At 51.6% G+C, this 13,553-nt stretch overlaps 1 protein-coding gene across 1 annotated transcript; it reads right to left on the bottom strand.

Annotated features, from left to right (window-relative positions):
- Positions 1–10,465: 10,465 nt before the first annotated feature.
- On the bottom strand, positions 10,466–12,467 carry GPR84 (G protein-coupled receptor 84). Its single transcript, XM_006063703.3, has 2 exons — positions 12,328–12,467; positions 10,466–11,883 (listed from the first exon to the last, which is right to left on the bottom strand). The coding sequence occupies exon 2, from the start codon at positions 11,873–11,875 to the stop codon at positions 10,685–10,687; it is 1,191 nt and encodes a 396-aa protein (XP_006063765.1). The 5' UTR covers positions 11,876–11,883; positions 12,328–12,467; the 3' UTR covers positions 10,466–10,684.
- Between the last annotated feature and the right edge of the window lie 1,086 nt (positions 12,468–13,553).

Here is a 13,553-nt window from a genome sequence, read left to right on the forward strand (position 1 = left end):
TCCTGCACCTCCCTCTCCCGCTCCGAAATGGCGCTGAGCGGGTTATTTATCGGAGCCAGTACTGCTCCAGAAGGTCAGGACGGTGGTGTAAATAACCTCTCCTCGCCATTTCCCCATCCCTCCAGAGCCTGCTCCCCACCCCCTCCTCCACCTTTATTCGCACAAATGAATGTGGCTGGGCTGGCGCAGAGCCTGGCCCTGCATCTTAATGGGGCGGTGAGCTCACAAGATGGATTTAGCTGGGGGTTTTATGGTTGCCTCGGCGACAGGAGAATGCTTTGGTTTTCTTTCCCCCTTCCTCTGCAGGATTTGAAGGGGGGGGTGGAGTGTGGGGAGCCCTTCTCTGCACTGCAATTTTAAGGGTCTCTGCAGTCACCTCTACTGCTCATGAGATGGGCCTGTAAACTTCAGGATTAGGCAACAGAGACAGGAAAGGTTGAGGGAAGGAAGGTAACCAGAGGGAGAAGCCTCTCCAGCATCAGTGATGCCTGAAACATAGAGGTGTCATCTTGCCTGCTCTTTGAGAATCTAGCAATTCAGCTCAGCCACTGTGGGACCCCAGGGCCCGGGGTCCCCCTCAGCAAAGGGAAGAAAAAAATGCTTGGGTATAGCACTCTGCAATCCTGCATTGAGAGTTGGGGTACAGGGGGCTGGATAAAGGCTAGGGATTTTTGTCTTGCCCGTCTAAGCTGGGGGAAAAGCAGTGTTCAGGCATTAAAGTTACCACCCTAATCCTCCGGGCTTCCCTTGTGGCTCAGCTAGTAAAGAGTCCACCTGCAGTGTGGGAGACGTGGGTTTGATCCCTGGGTTGGTAAGGTCCCCTGGAGAAGGGAAAGGCTATCCACTCTAGTATTCTGGCCTGGAGAATTGTCCATGGGGTCGCAAAGCGCCTGGAGAATTGTCTGTGGGGTCCCAAAGAGTTGGACACAACTGAGCGACTTTCACTTTCACCCTAAACCTCCTCCTCATCACCCAACATGGACCCTGCTGGAGTTGGGGGCTGCCAGACACGACTGAATACGCACGAGATCAGCAATGGTGTGGAGAGTAGTGTTCTATCCAGTTCTCAAACTTGGAATTCTCTGAGCTTGTTTTCCCAGCCTGGCCTGCTGTGAACTTTTCCTGCCTTCTGTTTCGCACTAGGAATGGAACTCTGGTGCCCTGGCCTACACAGTCCTCTGGCCAACAATGTTTTTTCAGGACAATGAGCAAGCCCTCCCCCAGCACTGACTGAAGCAGAGACTGAGGAGTAGGGTCTGATTCTCTCCTTCCCTTGGTCTTTCTCTGTCTGATTCTGGGCCTCTGTCTCTGTTTGTGAGCCCTTCCCTCTTCCCCAGGGGATCCTGGGAACCCCTCCTCCCTCCTGTCTCCCCCTCCTCCCCTTTGGCTGGGAAAGTGACTAGAGCCTGAATAGTGCCAGACACCTGCCTGCCAGATGTGGCGATTCCCTATTCTTCTCTCCCCCCTCCCCAAATGTCTATCCTTTCCCCACCCCACTGAGCTCAGGCAGAGGGAGCCCCCCTACAGGGTGATTTAGTGCTGCAGCCCCTCTTCCTCAGTGCCCCCTCCAGTTCCTCGCTCTCCCCCTGGTGCCCATGCTCCCACTTTTTTCCACCTGGTACAGCCTCCTCCTGCTCCCACCTCGGGGTGCTGGCTTCAGCTTCAGCTGGTAAGCTTCAGCTCCTGGACTGGAGAGTGAATGGGTGGGGCAGAGGTGACTGGCCTCTTTTTCACCCATGGGAGAGTACATCAGCTGGGCTGAGGACAGTGGCAGCCAGAGCTGATGTCATTCTCACTGGTGAGGTGGGGAGGGGAGGAGGGGGTGAGTGGGGAGAGAACTAGCACTCCAAGACTGACTGCAGAGGTCTGTGAGACCTCCCCAGGTAGGCAGGAGAGCTCAGAATTGTGGCTGCCTGGTAGATATCACATCACGTCTCCGGCTGGGTCTCCAGATCTTGTCTGGATCTGTGTCTCAATATGACTCAGTAAATGCCCTTCAGCTCCTCCCCTTCAGACTTATCCAAAACACACTTAAAGGAAACCCTTAGTTCTTACCCTTCTCTCTTCAGTGTTTGCCCTTCGGTATCTTTTTTCTATTAATCTCTCTTCCCTCCCATTTCACCCTCTTCAATTTGTTGAATTTCCCTCCTGGTCACCTGGCCTCCCCCAACTCCATCCATCCCATATCACAACACAATATGATCCCAGACCTCCTACCAAAGCAGAGACTCATACAAAGTCACTCATTTCTCCTTTCCATCCCTCTTTGCAATCTGACAGTCCCCCTGGGCCAGACAGAGAGCTCTGAGGTGGGGGTGGGGTAAAGGATGGCTGAGTTGAAGAACAGCAGAGGCAGGACAGGCAGATGAAGGGTCCAAGAAAGTAGGAGAGGTGGAAGGAATGGGACAGAAAGATGGAAAGAGAAAAAGACTGCGACACAAAGAGAGTTGAGGGTTAGCAGCAAGCCAGCATAGCAAACTGCGTAAGAGAAACCCACACAAAGAGAGCAAAGCTGGGAGCAGGGGGAATGGAAAGATGGAGACAGGAAAGTCATAGCAAGAGAAGGCAGCTAGGGAGGGGCCAGGCAAGGAGCAGCCTGGCCCTCCTGGGCCCCCTCACACTGCTGGGCCATAAATCTTGTGTATGCGTGCATGTGTGTCTGTCTGTCCGTCTGTGTGCCTGAATGCAGGGCACAGGCATAGAGGGGTGTCTGGTGAGGGTAGAGATGATCCCCACAATATTATTCTCCTATTTCTTTCAGCCCCTCCTTCCTTGAGGCACCCCACACCTATACACCCCTCAACCAGTATTCCTGATGCTCCAGGAGCCATCCCCAAGGTATTTCCAGGATTCCAAGGAATCCAGGCTTTTTCACTTGGAATGCAGGCCTGCTGGAATGTGCAGTTAGGATCTGTAGCATCAAGAGGCCCCATCACCTCACTGCCCACCCCCATGCCTGCTCACCAGCTGCTCCTGTCCATCTTCTCCTCCCACTCTCCTTGTATCTCTCCCTCCTCCACACTGACCCCTCCCCCAGCCCCTGACCCCCAGCCGCCTGGGGCCTGGGTTGGAGGGGAGACAAAGACAGGATTTATTACCAGAATAGAGAAGCAGCCAGAGACCAGGGCTGAGGGCAATGGCTGACCTCCCTGGATGGGAGGGAGTCCTTGGCCAGATGCTGGAAGGTGGAAAGCCTGGGTTCTAGTGGCTCCTGCTCACAACTCTCGCCCCCTCACCCTTTCCCCTACTCAAACCTTGCTTTCTCCTTTGTTCTTGAAGATTGAGGAAAGACAGGACGGCCTCAGGTGATTTTGGGACCTTGAAGAACAACCTGGGAAAAGGGAAGACGGGAGATGGATGTCTTATGGATACTGGGGAGGATCTGGAAACCAGGCAGCAATCAGGTTCCTATTATTTCCTGGACTAGAAAGGAGTTCAGGTTTAGCAATGCAACAGATGAAATGAGATGGAGAGGTATCCCCATCTAGAGGGACTTCTCCAGAACAGGCCCTGATTGCCAGCAAAGAGGGAGATAAAGGTGACTGTAGGTCTTGAAAGATGGAAGATACCATCTCACCTGAAATCAAAGGAAGAAATGAAATTCCCCAAGAGTAACTAGCTCCTGATGGCTCAGATAGTAAAGAATATGCCTGCAAAGCAGGAGACCTGGGTTCAGTCTCTGGGTCTGGAAGATCCCCTGGAGAAGGGAATGGCAACCCACTCCAGTATTCTTGCCAGGAGAATTCTATGGACAAGCCTGGTGGGCTACAGTCTAAAGAGTCAGAGTCGGACACGACTGAGCAATTAACACTTGCTAGCTCCAGTCCCTTTGAGAAGACCTGCCTCCCTGAGATCCCCCACTGCCTACTGAGAGGATGGGGAGCAGCTGGACCCTGCCTTTACAGTAAATAGACTATTGGCCCGAAATTGTCTCTACTCAGCAGGCAGGGTGTGTGCTCAAGGAGAGGGAATGGTATGATCCAGGAGTTTCCGAGAAACTAGACCATATATCTTTCAGTGGACAGCTCCTGCAGCTTCCCTAGCCGCCCTTGGAGCCCCACTAGCCCTCCAGAATCTCAGCATGTCAGAGGCCTCCAAAAACCCAACTCTGAAGCTGCACCACTTCCAACTCCTGGTTCCCCCTCCCTGACATCCTGCTTTCTGCCTTCACCCCACTGTTTCAGGAGAAGGATGCTCGGATGAATTACCTCCAAGTGAAAAAAGGATGGAGGGAAGAGAAACCAAGGCAACTGGGAGCTTCTAGTCTGTCTACCAGTCTCTCAACACAGCCCCACCAAACCATTCCTACCCAGGGGCTGATGAAGGAGACATTCTCGTGGTTTCTTTTTAAATTCTGCAAGCTGAAACCATCCTCTTAATTCTCAATGGAAAGCCCAAATTTGGAAATTTCAGTGGGAAAGGCTCATGGGTTGGGAGCAGAGACTGGGAAAGGACAAAAGAATGGTGGGGCAGGGGTGGGTGCATGGGAGGATTTGCACAGGGTAAGGAAAAAAAAATAGGAAAAGGGAGAAGTGAGCATCTCCAGCATCTCGTTTTTCCTGGCTCCCCCTTCCCCCAATTGAGAAGGCAGATTTACAGCCCTGGTTTGGGGAAGGGGGGTAAGCATAAGGAAGACAGATCTGCAGTTCTGCCCTCTGAGTGTCTGGGTACTTAGCTTTAACTCCCCCATTAGCATCAATCCCCATCTTGCTGCCCATCCGTCTTCTGACATCAGCTCCTTCCCCTCTCTGTAGCCCAGGCTTTCTGACCCTAAGTGGCTCTTAAAGGGCCAGTCTAGACCTTTCTCTCCCTCCCTTCTCCCACTCCAGGCAGCACAGTCTGGGGGTGGGAGGGTGTGTGTGTGTTTATGTGCAGCCATCCTTGCTGAGGCCAGAGTGGATGGGAGGCCCACTGTGTACATGTGGAGGGAGGGGGCAGCTCTTCCCTAGCTCCCTCTGCTCTCTTTAGGTTCCTCTATATCAGGGACCCTCATCTTTGTTCACTACCTCCCCAAGCCCAGAGCAAGCCCTCCAGTTGAGCTGAGGGTCACAGACATGGCTCCTAAAGCTGAGGGCTGGAGAAGTCATGTAGATCCACAGGGAAGATCCTCTCTCCCTCTCTCATTTCCTGGAGGCCCAGGGCAAGGGGTATCCTGAATTACTGGCTGTTTTTAATTCTCAGCCAGCAGTGGGGGCGGATAGGCTGAGACTCCTAGGAGATGCCCTGAGCCCCACATTCCTGGCTTCCTTTCCCAGGGACCCAGCCTGTGGTGGTGGCGGTGGGGTGGCATTTCAAATCTTCCTCTCTCTGTGAGGGAAATGACAAGCCAGAGAAACCTGCCCCTACATTTACTGGCTCCTCTTTTTTATTCCTCAGCAACTGAGTTTAGGGGGTAACAGGGGAAACTGGCTTCTCCCCATTTCTCTCCATCTTCTGCAGAAAATGCTGTAACTGCACTCCAGGGGCTATAAGAATGCCAGGATGATTGGAAAATTCCTCCCCCATCAGCCTTCAATCCTTTCTGCTGCAAAGCTCTGCAGTCCTCTGAGGGGCTTTCCAGGATAGTCAAAGCCCCTTCCTGATATCTGAAACCCACTCCCCACCTCAGTGTTCCCTTCTCTGGCTCAGGATGAGACAGAACTGGTAGGTGGAGGAGGGGGGAGGCTAGGGAAAGTGGCCACGCTAAAATTAGGAGCCCCCAGCTGCACCCCCCCACCAACGGCCCCTTATTTATCACCTTCCAAACCTCACTCTCAAAGAAGCATAAATATTCCTAATTCCTGAAGGCCAGCCCTGAACTCATAAATTTAACTGGGGAGGTGGGCAAGGGGAGGAGTGAGGTGTGGGGAAGGGGAGCCTACTGCAGCCTTGAGGAAACCGAACATCTCCTGGGGGCGGTGTCTGACTTATCCCCAGGCTGACGCCTGTGGGTCTTCGTTGAGAGGAGGAGTTGCGGCTCTCAATATTTCCTCTAGGAATTAGCCTTTTCTCACTCCCTGCCCTGAAATAAAAAACAAACTTAGTTCTGTCTTCTCGATTAGTTCTCCATCCCTCTTTCCTTGCTATTACCTTCTAGTTCTTTCCTGCGCCCCTCTTGCCTCTCTGCTGCGCTTTTCTCTACGCCTTTGCTCCTCCAAGTCTCTCCCTTTTCAGAACCATTGTCTGAAGAGGAAATTTTCATCTCTTATTCTGTCTGGATAGTGAGGTTTGAAGAGAAAAGTCCCCCTCTGTGCCCCCATCTCCCCGCTTCTGCCCATTAGCCCCCTCAAACGCGCCCTTTTCAGTCTTCTCACACCCTCCCTTTCTCTCCCTCGGCTTTCCTTTCTCCTCAGTCTTCCTTTTCCTCTGTCACTCACTGCGCCTCCTCAGTTTCCCCTTCAGCTCAGGATTCTCTCTCCCTCTCCAATCTCCTTTTCTCTCCCTACTGTACCCCATCCTACCCCGCGGATTCCTCAGGTCCTATTTACCCCTTCAGACCCCCTCATCTGCTTCAGTTCCTACCACCACCACACCCCATCTTCCTCTCCCAATGGATGAAAGAGGAGGAGAAAGCTTGAGGAATAGGTATAGGGAATGCGGTTCCAGGAGAGGAGGGAGAGCAAGGAGAGAAAAAGCAGGGGAGAGGGAGACGGAAGCGGTGCAGAGGGGAGGGGCGTCCTCACTTCCCAAGCGGCGCCCCCCTCTCCCCGCCGCCACTGAGCCATAAATCAGAGCTAAGGCGGTTTGGCCAATGGTAGAGTGACTCGTAAATCGGCCTGTCAAGATCAGCCAATGAGAGGCGGCGTTAAATCAAGTCCTGTCAGCGCTTGGCCAATGAAAGGCCCTGGGCTGACCATAAATCTGCCTGTAAGAGACAGAGAAAGAGAGAGAGTGTGCGTACGAGCGAGAGCTGCAGGGGCGGGGGACAGGGGAGGGGGCGGGGTGCAGGCGCGAGAGAAAGAGCTGCGGAGAAAAAAGGGCGATAACGGAGGTACAAGCGCTGAACACAGCGTAGAGGAGAGACGGACAGATGGAGAGAGACAAAGAGAAGCCTTGAGAGATAGCGTCAGAAAGTCAGCGATAGAGCTGGGGCTCTGGCGGGATACAGAGATAAAGAAAAAAGAGAGACCGACACTGACACCCTCAGGAGGGCCCCCGTGAAACAGTTCCCCAAGACAAATGCATACACTGGCCCAAGATACGCGTGAGCTCTGCACCACGAGGGACCTCGTGCGTGGACACGCGCGCCGTGCACACACGCCAGAGAGAGAACGAGCCTGAGGCATAATCTTCCTTCTCTTTTCCCCTCACTCAGCGCCTATGGAGATTAGGGGTGGGGTATATGTGTGGGGCTGTTGAGGGTGAGAGAGGAGGGGGTGACTTTCTCGCTATGATGTGTCCCGTTTGGTCTCAGACTCTAGGGTTTCCCGTGTCCTCTTGAGTCATTTTTTCCAGTGACTGAGGATTGGGAAGTCCCTCCTGAGGTCTAACTTCAATCCCTATTGCTGCTCATTTCTACTTGCCAGAGCTTTTGAATCGCCTTCAAAGAATATGAAAAGTGGAGCCTTTTACAACCCCTGCAGAGAACTCTCAACTTTGAGAATCTTAGAAGGTCTGAGCAGGAAGGATTTTTAGGGGTCATCTGATCACTTGATTCTAGTTATAGAAAAGTTTCGGTCTTACTGTGGTTAGACATGTAGACTGGTACTAAAGTCAGACTTCCAGTTCTCAAATCATGATCATATCACTTACTAACCCTTAGACTTTAGACAAATGGCTTGCCCTATTTGTGCATTATTTACTTATTTTTTAAGCAAAAGATTATAATAGTTATGCTCAGATGCTCAGTCGTGTCCAACTCTTTGTGACTCCCGTGGACTGTAGCCCACCAGGCTCCTCTGTACATGGGGTTTTCCAGGCAAGAATACTGGAGTGGGGTGCCATTTCCTCCTCCAGGGGATCTTCCCAACCCAGGGATCGAACTCGAGTCTCTTACATCTCCTGCATTGGCAAGTGGATTCTTTACTACTGGCACCACCTGGGAAGCTCATTATAACAGATAGCTTATGGTAAATTTTGTGAAGATTACACAAAATAATATATTTACAGGATTTAGGACAGTATAATGTGCATGGTAAGAGTGCAGCCCCACCTGCATCTTTGTACAGATGATAAAACCTGAGGTCCAAGATGACTCAGGTTCCTGCTCCAATTCACAGAACAAATTATCAGAGAGCCTTGACTGGAGCCCTGGTATCTATACTCCCAGGCCAATGATCTTTATTGGTCTTGCTGTTCACCCCTACCTGTCTGGACCCCCAGCTCAGTCATCTGAACTTGATTCTGTACAGGCTGCTGTGATTTTTGTGGAAGGAGGACACTCAAAAATACATGTTGCTTATTAGGAAGCAGGACTCTTGGGCCCTGGAGGTGTGTTGAACGTGAGAGTATCAATTTGTCCACTCTGACTATGGTTCTTTCTGCTCTCATCTTCTTCTCTCTGGACATTGTTCTCTCAAACCATGGACTTATGGGCAGGGAAGGGATACATGCAGCCAGAGCAGTGTCACCAACATGACTCACATTCTATCCACAGTGCCCACTCTTTCCACCCACCCCAGCTAGGTAGACAGTAAATATCTCATGAATAATAAGTGTCTAATTCTTCACTTTTCTTCCTAAACTGTGGGCAAAAAGGAGGGGTGGGGATTCCTGGATCTCTGCCCTTACTGGCCAGGAGGGTGGTAGTATCTCTGGACTCCCTGTCTTGCTGATGATACCTTCTGTCCTCATAGGGAAGCCAGAAGGGAAACACAGAGAACCAGCGTCACCTGGTGGCCACAGGTGCTTTGAGTTCATGCATGTGCACACGGATGACAGGATATCTGTCACATTGGAGGAAGGGAGTGGTGTGACCTCCCCTTAGCCTGGCCCCTGGGCCTTCTTAACTAGAGTCTTTTTGTAACTTTTGTAACCCAGGATGACAAGAGCAAGTCTGAGGGAAGAGGAGGGGCCAGGACCCAGGTGAATTATCTCCAAGCAGTGTGATCCTGCTAGGGCAGCTAGAATGCCTGCCTGCCACTGCTTTGGTTAAGCTCAGTTCCATTTCCACAGAGAGAGGAGTTTTCCCCCATGTCCATTCTCTTTGGACTGGGCAAGGGTCAGGGGGCTGGACTCAACTGGAGTGGCTATCAAAGCTGGATTTCAAAATTTTTTTGTGTTGAAAAAAAAAACTGTTGTGATGGGTCATCCTGGCAGCAGTAGCTAGAGTGGGGGCCATTTCTGGGAAGTTAAACAAATCAGTTCAGTTGCTCAGTCATGTCCGACTCTTTGCGACCCCATGAACAGCAGCACACCAGGCCTCCCTGTCCATTACCAACTCCCGGAGTCCACCCAAACCCATGTCCATTGAGTCGGTGATGCCATCCAACCATCTCATCCTCTGTTGTCCCCTTCTCCTCCTGCCTTCAATCTTTCCCAACATCAGGGTCTTTTCAAATTTGAGTCAGCTCTTCGCATCAGGTGGCCAAAATATTGGAGTTTCAGTTAAACAAAAAGGCAGGCTAATAGGGACTTTACTGGTGGTCCAGTGGTTAAGAATTCACCTTGTAATAATTCAGGGGACACAAGGTCGATCCTTGTTCAGGGAGCTAAGATCCTACATGCTGCAGAGCTCGCCACAGCTAGAGAGTCCGAGCACCGCAAGGAGAGATCCTTCATGCTGCAACTAAGATCCGTGGCAACCAAATAAAAAAATATTAAAAAAAAAAAAGAAGAATTGGGTGTCTGGCATCCGCTAAGGGTGTGCGTGCATGCTGTCTCTTCAGTCGTGTCCGACTCTTTGCAACCCTATGGACTGTAGCCTGCCGGGCTCCTCTGTCCATGGGATTCTCCAGACAAGAATACTGGAGTGGGTTGCCATGCCCTCCTCCAGGGGATCTTCCTGACCCAGGCATTGAACCAGTGTCTCTTATGTCTCCTGCATTTGCAAGTGGGTTCTTTACTGCTAGCGCCACCTGGGAAGCTAATGGTAATTGATTTTTTTTAAAAAAAGAGGCAGGCTAATCCTCTTAAACCAACTCACATGATTTATACCTGGAAACCCCTCAGCTGAAGGCTGTCCCAAGTTTCTGCTTCCTGCCCCTGCTCTGACTTATGTCCCCCCAAAGCCTAGAAAATCCCATGGACGGAGGAGCCTGGTAGGCTGCAGTCCATGGGGTTGCGAAGAGTCGGACACGACTGAGCAACTTCACTTTCACTTTTCACTTTCCTGCATTGGAGAAGGAAATGGCAACCCACTCCAGTGTTCTTGCCTGGAAAATCCCAGGGACGGGGAAGCCTGGTGGGCTGCCGTCTATGGGGTCGCACAGAGTTGGACACGACTGAAGCGACTTAGCAGCAGCAGCAGCAAACCCTCAACTGTTAGGTTCCAGCTGCAAACCAATCCTGGCCTATTTTCTTCTTCCCCACAGATCACACCTGAACATGAAGAGGATAGAATTCATTTATTAATAATTAATAATGCATCTTGAGCAGCCTAGAGCTGAAATGTTGAGTGAAGCGTGGAGAGGCCGGGTTTGGGGAGTTTGAGGGGTGGTTGTCCATGAAAATTCCCACAGGTCTCACTTTCACCTATTCCTATAACAGCTGGCCACCTTAGTTCTGGAAGGGACAATCCCAGATTCTGGTGACTGGGGACACAGTTTTAATGGAACCTATGGAAACTCTGGGGCCCTCGTCTCAGGAGGGAGCCATAGGCTTGGCGGAACTGGCGGTTCATGGCTGCATACAGCACAGGGTTGATGCAGCCATTAAGCCAGGTGAGGTTGGCAGCGAGCATGTGGACAACTCGGGGAGCCTGGACCTTGGCATCCAGGATGTTGAGTAGCAAGAAAGGGATGTAGCTCAGGGTGAAGCAGAGGAACACAGCAAAACACATCCGGGTTACCTTCCCAAACTCTGATGGAGAGTCCTGAGCTCTCTGGGCTCCTTTAGTCATCCTGGCCTTGGCAGCCACTCCTGGAGGGTTTTTCTCTGCCATCTGCTTAGCTGCCTTACTGTTGCTCTGGTCCCTGACTTCTGATGAGTCTCCTTCCAGGGTCTGGGTGGTGGCAGCACTGACTGGCTCAGATGAAATCCCCTCGCTGGGTCCTCCTGATGCCAGCCCACTGTCTAGCTCCTGGAAACGACCAGGCACAGCCTCGTGTGCCCCAGCCACATGGCTGGAGCGGATGCTTGCCTGGCGCAGCTTGTACTGATCCAGTGCCTGTGCTGCTCGCTTCACCTGCTGGTGGATGAGGCAATAGAAGACGCCGACACTGCTGAGCCCAACCACAAAATAGATGCCCATGAGGATGGTGGTGTAGGGCTGGCCTCGGATGCGATCAAAGCTGCAGGTGCAGACTACGGGCACCAAGATATAAATTGGCCAGAGGGGAGCGAAGCTGGCCACAGCCACCACCCAGGTGCTCAGCAGTGCCAGCACCATGCCCTTGGCACTGAAAACTTGGGGAAAGAGCTTAGGGTGGGCAATGAGGAGATAGCGTCCCAGGGCGATGAGGCAGAGAGTGAGGATGGAGACAGAGTTGGATACAAAAAGGAGGAGCCCAAAGATCTGGCAGAAGGTGGCACCGGTGCGCCAGTGCAGGTGGAGGTAGGTGTCCACCGAGAAGGGCTGGAGAAGGGTGCAATAGAGCAGATCAGCCACTGTGAGGTTAGCGATGAGCAGGTTGAAGCGGGTTCGGAGCTTGGGCTGGATGGCCAAGGCCAGCAGGGTGAGCACATTGCCCACGGTGCCCGTCACGGCCACCACAATTCCCCAGCTAACTGCCACGTAACGATAGCCCAGCACAGACTCATGGTAGCAGGAGAAGTTGACGTCAGAAGTGTTCCACATGATGGAAGCTGAAAGGGGTGGGGAGAAGAGGAAGTCACAACCTGACCTTGAACTCAGATCTCTCGAATAACTCTGGGCTTCCAGGCACCTGAACTGTTTGTGCCAGGGGCTCCAGAGCCATTCCCAAGCCTTTTCATCCCAAGATCCCCAACCTCCTCTTTCCCATTCTCAAAGATTTTCCCAAATGTTTATCTATTTTATCTATGAAGTTTCTGTCTACTCCCATCTCCAAGCCTTTTCAATATCCATCTAGATAGTCTCCCCTGTCTTTTAAGACCTCCCAGGAGTCCCTTCTCCTCTGTATTCATAATAGTTCTATCTATCTATCTATAGTCCCTTCTGCCACACACACATAACAGGCCTCAGTTTTTTTTATTGTTTGTTTGTTTGTTTTTACCACCTGGGAGATGAGACAGAGAATATAAAAGTATATCCACCACAAAAGTACTCACCTGAGTCTCCCAGCCTTCAAATCTCTCTTCAGCGGAAGAAGTTCAACTCACTCGAAGCACAGTCCTTTCTGGTGGGCAGTCAGGCTTCAAACAGGAGGTGCTCTGCTCCTATTATACTGGCCTGAAAGAACAAGAAACGCCCCAGTTACCCAACCTCAGCCACTTCCTCCCTTGCCTCCGGTCCTACTCATTTGGCTTAACTAGTGAAATATGGGCTTCTTTGCTGAAATTTCCTTACTACTTACGACACTGGACACCACAAATCATGTAGCCAGTCCTGGTTAGGACGGTGGTTGTGGGAATTGAGAACAATGATCAGGATCCATAGGTTATTGAGAAGCAGATAGGATTTATTTAATGACTCATAGGAAAAAGGGTTAGAAGGAGGGAAGACTAGGAGGATGCCCACTTTTCCAGGTGGGAGTGGTTCTCTTAATCAATGAGATAGGGAATGTGGGAAGCATAGCAGGCTCAGGAAGGCGGTAAATAATGAATTCAGTTTTATACCAGATTTGAGGTACCTGCGGGATATGCTAATATCCTAGCTCCTCTAACCCAGATTTCTTCCAGTCCCCACCCCCCTCTCTCCACATGTGATCCAGCCCTACTTTTCTCCACCCACTTTCCTGTCTGGCCACTTCTGCCCCTCAGATTTCTAGATCTCTAGGCTCCATGGGGTCGCTAAGAGTCGGACGCGACTGAGCGACTTCCCTTTCACTTTTCACTTTCATGCATTGGAGAAGGAAATGGCAACCCACTCCAGTGTTCTTGCCTGGAGAATCCCAGGGATGGGGGAGCCTGGTGGGCTGCCGTCTATGGGATCGCACAGAGTTGGACACGACTGAAGCGACTTAGCAGCAGCAGCAGGCTCTTTTTTGAGCTAGATCAACCTGAAAACAAAACAAATACACACACACACACACACACACACACAAAACCCCTCAAACTCCTTGTTGGATTCTATTTCTGAACCTATAGCAAACTCCCACGCCCCACTTGGTAACTAACTCAGGAGGCCCGCTTTCCCTCATCTTCCTCTTTAACAGTCCCCATCCCACTTTCCCTCCCCCTTTCTTCTGTAAGACTGGGAAGTGGGTAGAGAGGTGGAAGTGAGCAAAGAAGATGCAACTCAGGATGAGCCCACGTAGAGGCTGGATTCCGGTCTGGCCTTTTTTGTTGACCTTCTTGCTGCCCTGCGGGGCTAGAGGGAGGTGGGTCACAGAATC

This window comes from Bubalus bubalis, chromosome 4, assembly GCF_019923935.1.
Source record: "Bubalus bubalis isolate 160015118507 breed Murrah chromosome 4, NDDB_SH_1, whole genome shotgun sequence".
In the NCBI taxonomy this organism is placed as follows: Eukaryota; Metazoa; Chordata; class Mammalia; order Artiodactyla; family Bovidae; genus Bubalus; species Bubalus bubalis.

Coding starts and splice junctions, on each gene's coding strand:
- GPR84 (XM_006063703.3), bottom strand. CDS start 11,875: ATGTGGAACACTTCTGACGTCAACTTCTCCTGCTACCATGAGTCTGTG.